At 38.7% G+C, this 9,689-nt stretch overlaps 1 protein-coding gene across 4 annotated transcripts in view; it reads left to right on the forward strand.

Annotated features, from left to right (window-relative positions):
- Positions 1-9,689, forward strand: part of MID2 (midline 2) — a 123,042-nt gene that overhangs the window by 106,336 nt on the left and 7,017 nt on the right. For 3 of the 4 annotated variants that reach the window (XM_014585697.2, XM_014585698.2, XM_027769690.1), the window contains 2 exons: positions 6,487-6,648; positions 9,527-9,673. In XM_014585697.2, the coding sequence (XP_014441183.1) occupies positions 6,487-6,648; positions 9,527-9,673 (309 nt within the window). Of the gene's footprint in view, positions 1-6,486; positions 6,649-9,526; positions 9,681-9,689 lie in introns of all 4 variants that reach the window. The other variant, XM_027769689.1, reaches the window with a different exon arrangement.

Below are 9,689 nucleotides of genomic sequence, written 5' to 3' on the forward strand. Positions count from 1 at the left end.
TATATAATATTTTTTAGTTGCTAGAGAGTGTGTGAGCTCCTCAGAGAGAGAAAGAGAAAGAGAGAAGGAAAAGGACCCCCTCAATAGGGCCATAATTCAAACCCTAGTCAGACACGTGGAATCCAGTTTTCTTAACCACTAGGCTGAGGCCCACCCTTAATTATATTTTATAGATTAAGAAACTGAGTCTCAGATTAAGTGAGTTGCCCGAGGTCACAGTGCTACAAATAATGGAGTGAAAATTGAAATGGAAGTCTGGCAGTCTTCAAAGTTAATGTTCCCTGAATTAAACAACAGTTATTAGTTAGGTACTAAAGGCCTCAATAACAAGCCTAATCTATTTTTCACATAACAATTCTTCAAATCATTTTAGGTAGCTCATATGTCCCTTCTAAATTTTCTCTTCTCCAGGCTAGACATCCTCAGTTCTTTCAATTGTTCCTCACATATCACGGTTTTAAGATTCTTAACCATCATGGTATTCCTTTTATAGGCAGACTTTTGTTTGTCAAAGTGCTTTATACAATGCACTATCAAAACAAGTGAATGCAATACTCCATAAGTGTTCTGAACACTACATAGGATAGTTGGATTATTTCTCCTGTGTATCAGCTGATGCCTCCTTGCCCTGTATCTTATGTTTAGCAGTCACATTTATTACTGTTTACTGAACTATAGTCAACTGGAATCCCTATGTACTCAAAACCCTACATTTATATAATATAATTGAGTGTCTAAACTGAAATATGACACCTTGAATTTATTCTTATTACATTTTATCTGTTTAGTTTTGCCTTTTCATTCCAGCATGCCCAATTCCTTTGGATCCAAATTCTATTTTTTTTCTTTTTTTGAGAGAGATTTTTGCTATAGGGTGTGTGTGCTCACCAGAGAGACAGAGAGAGACAGAAACAGAAAGCGAGAAATCACCCCAAAGGGAGAATAGCCATGCCTCAATCCCTTCTCCTCCATTCTCCTCTTGGGATTTTGGTCACACATGCATGTGTGCCCAGTGTGAGTTTTGAACCACTGGGTCTGAGACTTGAACTGTGGTCGACTACATGGGAGTCCAGTGATGTAACCATTATATCATCTGCTGGTCCCCCAAATTCTACCTTCTAATATATTTCCCTTCTCTTCCGTCCTGCCTTCTATGTCTTTCTCTAATCATTGATAGAAAAGTCCAGTAGAGCAGGGACAAGGGCAGTGCCTTGTAGCAAAATTTTGGATGGTAATGGGTAGTTATTTTATTAGAAACAAATATTTGTGGAGATACTTGGTCCCAATCCTACTTACCAGTCTGGCCAGCCACTAATGACTGAACTCTGGTTCTGAGTATTACTTTTCCTTTTATTTATTTTATTTTTTTATTGCCAGAGGACATGTGTGCTCACCAAAGAGAAACAGTGTGCACCCTCAGTGGAGCATGGTCATAACATAATCCTTTTTCCTCCATTTCTCCAACCCATCTGAATTTTGCACATGCATGCACACATGCTTGGCATTGATTTTTAAGTAGTTAGGGCCAGGATTTGAGCCACAGTCAACCATATGGGTCTTGGGCTTTCTATGTACAATGCTTAACTGCTGTGCTACAAGGCCAACCCTGTCATATTTTCCTTATCCACAATTTTCATCCTTGTTGGTTAGAATTAAGTCTGGAAAGTATTTCCCCTCCCCCCTACTTTTGCAACTTCCTTCTTTATTTTTAACTTTCTTTGCACATATTACAAGATTTGAAATGATCACATCCAATATGTTTCAGATGATGCTGTTAGCTGGAGAATTCCAGCAGATGTTAGATGTTTGTCTTCCTGATTACAGTATTATCGTTCCTCTGTTTCAGTTTTGTACTTTGCCTGACAAAAGCATTAGCTATAACCTGTCTGCCCAGGTGATGTAACATACTGGTTACATACTGCCATCAAGCTATAACTTCTGTTTCCTCTCCTTTTCATTCTCATACCCATACTCTCCACCACACATTTCCACTCAGGTTTATGGATCTCAGTATTGTGGTCTTTTCCTTTTGAACAAGATATATATTTTCATTACCATAATCCAATCGGAAGTTCCTTCTCACCAAGTCTTAATGATACCAAGAGGACCACATTATTTACCCTTTTAAATTGAGAAATTATTTCAAAATCACAGAAAAGTCACAAGACTAGCACAAAGAACATCTATATTCTCTTTTTTCTTTTTGGAGGGGGCAAGAGACAGAGAGAGACAGAGAGACAGAAAGCTAGAAATCACCCCCAAGGGGGGATGGCCGTACCACAATCCCTTCTCCATTCTCCTCTCCGGATCTTGGGCATGCATACACATGCACCCGGCATGAGTTTAAGTCACCAGGTCCGGGATGTGAATCGTGGTCAACTACGTGGGAGTCCAGTGACATAGCCATTGCGCTAACTGCTGGTCCCTCCACCCATATACTCTTTATTTCTGATTCACCTATTGTTAATATTTTGCCCCATTTCCTTTATCATTTCCTTTTTTAAGTTTTTTGCCATAAGACATGTGTGCTTGCCAGAGGGAGACAGTAAGAGAGAAAGTGAGAAACCAACCCCCCTCTCCAAGGAGGATTGCCACACCTCCTCCTGGGCCTTTGGGCACACATGCTCATGTGCCTGGAGTGATTGTCAAGCTACCAGGTCAGGACTCGAACCATGGTCAGCCGTATAGGAGTCCAGCACCTTCACTACTACACCACCTGCTGGTCGCTCCTTTATCACTTTCTAGCATTTTCTAACTCTCTTTATTGTTTTGGAGCCATTTGAGAACAAATTACATATATCATGGCCTTTTACCCCTGAATTCTTCTTCAAGTTTTTCCTAAGAATGAGAAGATTCTCTTACATAATCACACTACAGTTATCAAGTCTGAAAAATTTAACATTAATGCAATACTTTTATATAAATGACCATTCATATTCCAATATTCTTTATTAAATGTGAAGAACTCAGTGCTGTTCAATATAGTCTAAGATCAGGTATTACATTTAATCATCATATTGCTTTAGCCTTCTTTAATCTGGAGCATTCCCTCAGCCCTTCTTTCTCTTTAATGACACTGACTTTTTTTAATAGTGCTTTTTTTTGCCTTAGGGTGCATGTGCTCACCAGAGAGAGTGAGAGAGACAGAGACAGAGACAGGGAGAGGGAAAAGTGAAAAGTCAGCCTCGCAAGGGGGGATATCCATGCTGCAATCCCTTCTCCTCTAGTACATGCATGCACACATACCCAGCATGAGTTTCAAGGCACCTTGTCGAGAACTCAAACTGTGGTCAGCCAAGTGGGAGTCCAGTGATGTAACTGCTACGCCATCTGCTGGCCCCAACATCAATTTTTTTTTAATTTCTCTATTATATGGTTCTTCCTTTTGAGTTTGTCTCATAGTTTTCTCACAATTATCTTCAGGTTATGTATTCACAACTGGAATACTGATAAATGATGTTGTGTCCTTCTTGGGGTATCATATCTGAAGGGACTTGATGCCTACTTGTCCTTCATTGGTGATGTCAGTTTTGATCATATGGTCAAGATGTCTAATTTTTCACTGTATAGTGACTGTTTTTTCATTTGTCACTAGCAAATCTGTGTGGTGATACTTTAAGACCATGAAAATATCTTGCTTCCTCATCAAATACATCTCATCCCCCCACCCCACCGTTTCAGCATCAATTAATGATTCTTGTTTGATCAACTCTCTTTTATGATAATTGCAAAATGGTGTTTTTCTAGCATTTACAAGTTGACACTTGGTATTCTCCTGTAAGCAACAGCCCGACTACTGGTTTTCCCCTATTTATTTATTTATTTATTTATTTATTTATTTATCAGTATGGACTCATATATTCTCTCTATCTCTCTCTTTTATTTTTTTTTTCAAGAGTTTATAATTTTTTTTACTGCTTTTGCTTATTTTGGTGCTCAAATTCTCCAGATTTAGCCAGTGGGAGCCTTCCCAGGTCCTCCTGGGTTCTCGTGATATTCTCCCATCATTTTCTTGAGCACTTCCTCACTTAATTTCTTTCTTTTTTTTCCCTTTTTCTTTCTTTCTTTCTTTCTTTCTTTTTTTCTTTTTTCTTTTTTTTTTTTTTTGGCTTATCATAGGCTCATTTTGACCTTATTCTGTTTCAGCCTCGAAATAAGACATTTTTCCCCTCAAGAAATCATGGCTCCTTTTAGTGGGAGAATGATATTAAAGACCGAAGTATTAGATAAACATCCATGCCTCTACATATATATGCATATACATACACATATATGTCTATGTGTACCCATGCATATGCATATATTAGAAATCATGAGTTTATATCAGCATCTCCAGTTCCAGTCCATTCTCTTTGGGTGCTTTATTTCTTTATATATTTGTATGTTCCTTCTTCGACAGGGAGAATTCTGGCTTAACAACATTGATGCATATGTATTCATTAGCTCAATCCCATAATTCATTCCTAACAGTTACAGAATTGCTTTGACATACCACTACAAAAACAACTTTCCTAACATACTTCAGGATTTTTTTGCAGTTCTTCTCCTGTCTCCACTGCTTTAGTATGGTTTATTACTCATTTAAAATGTAGCTGGGTTCATTTATTTCAGTTTGTCTCCAGTTTTAGTCCCCACATTTCCCATCTTTGTTTTAAAATTAAATGTTTGGTTTTGTAAATCAACAATGTGTTTCCTAAAAGAAAAACTATATGAAAAAGTACACTCAAGAAATGTCATTCTTTCCCATATCCTTTCAATCTGTTCCCTAGCCCCATACCTTGTAAGTAACCACCTTTATTGTTTTCTAGTTTATCCTTCCTATTGTTATTATTGTAAATATATGCATGCTTGCTTATTTGCCTTTCTTTCTCTCAAAAAAGTGGCATGCTATGTACTTTTTTACAATTTGCTTTTTTTCAATTGACAATATATCCTGGAAATCATTTTATATCACTTCATAGAGAACTTCCTTAAATTTTTTTCACAACTGCATAGCACTTCATTGCAAAGTCTATTATGGCTTGTTTTCTTATTGTTGGAAGTGTATCTGGAAGATTATGTATTTTCTTATTTGTATTAACATTTTCTGTGCAGTCTGTGATTCATACCATGCATTGGTACATAGATATGCAAGGCTTCAAACATTGTTTCTGGCTCTTATCTTTATTGATTTTTCATATAAATTACAGGGTATCTTTACCAGTTCTTCTTTTTATAGCAGACCTGCTTGTACTCTATTATTCATGTTTTTTGACATTTTAATTTAGGCTCTTTCTACTTGTCCTCAAATCAATTATAACACCCTTTTGATTAGGTCTTTGTGAAACACTCATGACTTAGCACTTTCAATCTTCAACATTACTAAATCCCTTACTAGAGCTTCACAGAAGACTTAATTCACTGCTCATTGTCCTTGTTAGCTCTTTTCCACCCTCTGTAGAAGTGTGGCGAAAAAGTGGTAAACTGATTGAAGCAGATAATAGAAGAGAGAAATCTAGATAATCCACAGGCTAGATTGTTGGTTCCTTTTTATAGGAAGCCCGCCAAATATGTTTTTAATTATGTATTTTTTACCCCTGTTTAAATCAATGTTTATACTATGAAGATTCTTATTTCATTCCCTACTTGGGAAGAGAGAATATTCCAGACAATAATGTGTTTCTAGACTATCCAACCTCAAATGGGAATCAGAGCTGGGAAGGGTTAAAAATGTGTAGTGTCAGAACAAGGAGATAATGTCTCACTTTGATATCATGTTATCTCCTTGACTTCCTTATGATAGATAGCTTGGAGCTCAGCTAGTTTGGGAAGTAAGGGTGAAGATGGGATGGGAAAGTGGGATAAGAAGCCTTGAAAGCCTCACTACCTTACAGAGACAAAGGAATATTTTGGTCCACCCCCATGTAATTGTAATGTAGTGGAGAGAACATTGGATAAGGATTAAAAGATACCAGGGTTCTACTCTCGCACTATCGCCAACCATATGTGGTCTTAAGCAAGTCACTTTTCTTCAACCTAGTTTCACATTTGTAAAATGAGGATATATATGATGTCCAGGTGTCCTTTCAGCTCCAAGTTTCCCTATTTCTATGCTCTGCACAGGACCATTCCATCCATACAAGACCAGACTCGGCTTTTGAGGAGTGGACAATTTGGGGTAAAGATACAGATCCTCCATAAGAGTGATGATTCTGGATTTTGTATAGTGACCATTCCTGTGTTATTTGGGGAGAAAAAATGAAACATCCTAACTTTTGCTAGTGGTTGCATTCCTTTGTCAGAAGCAAGGAGCCTGGCATAAGCCTAGCTCTGTGGGAGAAAAGAAACAGAGTGGGATAATAAGTCCTGGTTCATCTCATTATGTCTAACACTCAAAAGAAAACAAAATCAATTCAGTTTGGGGTGGGGAGACTTCTGATGCATTTTCAGTGTGTTTTCATCCTTTCCTCTTACCTGCTTATGTCTTTGTCTTTCCTTACTTTACAGGCCTATATAACTCAGTGGATAGCTGGATGATTGTGCCCAACATTAAACAGAACCATTACACGGTGCATGGACTCCAGAGTGGGACACGCTACATCTTCATTGTTAAAGCCATAAACCAAGCAGGCAGCCGGAACAGTGAGCCTACCAGACTGAAAACAAACAGTACGTTGTTCGTGATTTTGAAAGAAAAGATCAGCTTTCCTCTCCATGCCAAGGAGTACAATTAGCCTGAGCAGGCACCCACAGCAGGGCATGAAAACAGCTGCATGGGGTAGAGGAGCTTTACCATTGTAGTTTGTGCTTTGGGCAAGGGGTTTATTAGTACTTCCTGGGAAGTTTGTGGATATGGGGATATACATGAAATAGCTGGTAGATTGAGAGGAGGTTAGTGAAGTTTTTCTTGTACTCGCCAGACAGACACAGAGAGACAGAAAGCAAGAAATCACCCCCCAGGGAGGATGACCACACCGCAGTCCCTTCTCTTCCATCCTCCTCTCAGGATCTTGGGCACGCACGCACGCACACGCACCCGGCGTGAGTTTAAGCCACTGGGTCTGGGGCTCGAACCACGGTCAACTATATGGGAGTCCAGCGACATAGCCATTACGCCAACTGCTGGTCCCAGTAAAGAGTTTTTCTTTTCACTCCATCCCCAAGGCTTAGGAGACAGTTGAGTAAAAGTATTATTTGTGATAATTCAGTAAAATCCTACTGCAGAGAAGGTGTATATATTAGGAATGTATTTGATCGCAAATAATAGGAAGTACAACTAATTTAGCTTAACAAATAGCATCTCTCAGTAGCTAAACAAGTATTAGTTCTCACATACACATAGCAAGAAATATGAAAGTACTCAGTTCAGGGCTCCAGCAGCAGTTCTGACATTGTAAGAGAGGCAACTTCCTTCTCTCTTTTGTTATTTGTCAATTGCCACATGGTTGCAAGATAGACACTGTAACCTCCAACTGTCATATTTCCTTTCAAGATAGGAAGAAGGAAGACAGGGTTAGTACATCTGATGACTATCCCTTTTACTGGAACAAAAACTTTCCTAGGATTTTCCCTTACTCTGTCTGACTTGTGTTTCTGTTTCCATCTTAATTAGCCACTCCTAGGGGCACAGGAGGCTGGAAGATTGAGCTTTCCCCATCTCTATAGTGAAAGTGGGTAAAGATAAAAGTTTGGAATGGGTGTTGTGTTAACCAGCAGTGTCTGTCACAGGAGCAGTTTGTATAATAAAGCTGTCGCCTTACCCAACAACAGCCCCAGTAACAATGCTTTTGTCTTATGGTTATACGGAATTATGTTGTGAATGATCAATATAACAAATGTTTTCTCTGATCACTGATAATGCAACAGTCATTCCAATAAAGTTGCCTAATTATATGTTGATTACATCCCAGTTGTGATGGGGAAACAAGTGTTATGTTGCTGAATTCTTAGGCTTTATTTTTTGTTCTGCCCGCTAAGTAGCAATTACCTTATCAATTCACCTGACTTTATCTCACCTCAAGCATCACAATACTCATTCCCTTAAAGTTTTCCCAAATCTAATCAGAATGTCTTAAGATTTAAAATTTAAAAAAAAAGAATGATAAGTGCTGGCAAAGCTGTGGTGAAAAGGGGGCTCTATATAAATTATCCAGCCACTATGAAGAACAATATGGAGGTTCCTCAAAGACCTACAAACAAAACTACTATATAATGCAGCAGTTCCACTCCTGGGTATCTACCCAAAGGATGGGAATACAGTTGGCTAGAAAAGAACCTGCACATCCATGCTTATTATGACATTATTTACAATTGCTAAGACATGGGACCAACCCAAATATCCACAGACAGATGAATGGATTGAAAAAGTATGGCACATATACACTACAGAATATTACTTAGCCATAAAACAATGAGACTCTGGCATTTGATAGGAAGTGGATGAATATGGAGGATTTGTTGCTAAGTGAAGCAAGACAGACTGTGAAAGAGAGGTATTGTATGTCCCCACTCAATATATACCTAATGCCTGCACTCCATGGCAGAAACCGAAAGATTAGAAGGTATAAAAGCATGGAGAGCAACTGTGGATACTATAGACAGTGTGGGAGGAGGGTGAGAAATGGGGGAGGGGGACCAGCAGTTAGCGTAATGGCTATGTCGCTGGACTCCCATGTAGTCGACCGCGGTTCACTTCCCGGACCTGGTGGCTTGAATTCACGCCGGGTGCATGTGTGTGTGTGCCCAAGATCCCAAGAGGAGAATGGAGGAGAAGGGATTGTGGCGTGGCCATCCCCCCTGGGGGATGATTTCTCGCTTTCTATCTCTCTGTCTCTCTCTGTCTGTCTGGTGAGTGCACACGCCCTATAGCAAAAACCTCTCCAAAAAAAGAAAAAGAAAGAAAGAAAGAAAAGAAATGGGGGAGCATGTGAGGGAGGAAATCTAGGGGAAAAAGAAAGAAGCAAAACATATAAGGGACACAAAAACAGAAAATTATCTGTTGATAATAATGCGTATAGTAATATCTTAGAATGGACTAATATACAGTGTATTCACACTGAGAAAATTCATTTTGTATGCTGTAATGATACACAGTGATTGAATGTAATTTTTTTTTCATTTTAAAAAGTCTGCCCAAATCCCAAACCACCCACTGAAATAAAGAACAAAACATATTTTAGAACTTGAGACTTTGAGAGTTTCCTTTTAATTTGATAGTATATGATGGGGGCAGCTTATTAGCTCCTTGTATGCTTAGATTATAACTTCTAACAAAATGCTTATATGAATAATGCACATTGTTTTCCACAGAGGGAAAATAAATACCCCCATGAAGGTTGTCTTATGGGAAATTGACCTCTATTCTTACCTTATTGAAAACTGTGGCTTCTGAACTGCTTCTGTAATGTCATCTAAACAGCAGCTAACTTACATTGACCCAGGAATGATCATATCAAGGCTTTCCTGATAGTGATTGTTCTGGAGAATGGGAGTAGAATTCATAAATACTTCATCATGCTTTTTCTTTTTTTTTTCTATTCTTTTTCAGGCCAACCGTTTAAACTGGATCCCAAAATGACACACAAAAAGTTGAAGATCTCCAATGATGGACTGCAGATGGAGAAGGATGAAAGCTCTCTGAAGAAGAGCCATACCCCAGAGAGGTTTAGTGGTACAGGGTGCTACGGGGCTGCAGGAAATATATTCATTGA

Source organism: Tupaia chinensis, unplaced genomic scaffold, assembly GCF_000334495.1.
Source record: "Tupaia chinensis unplaced genomic scaffold, TupChi_1.0 Scaffold000082_1, whole genome shotgun sequence".
Taxonomy (NCBI): domain Eukaryota; kingdom Metazoa; phylum Chordata; class Mammalia; order Scandentia; family Tupaiidae; genus Tupaia; species Tupaia belangeri.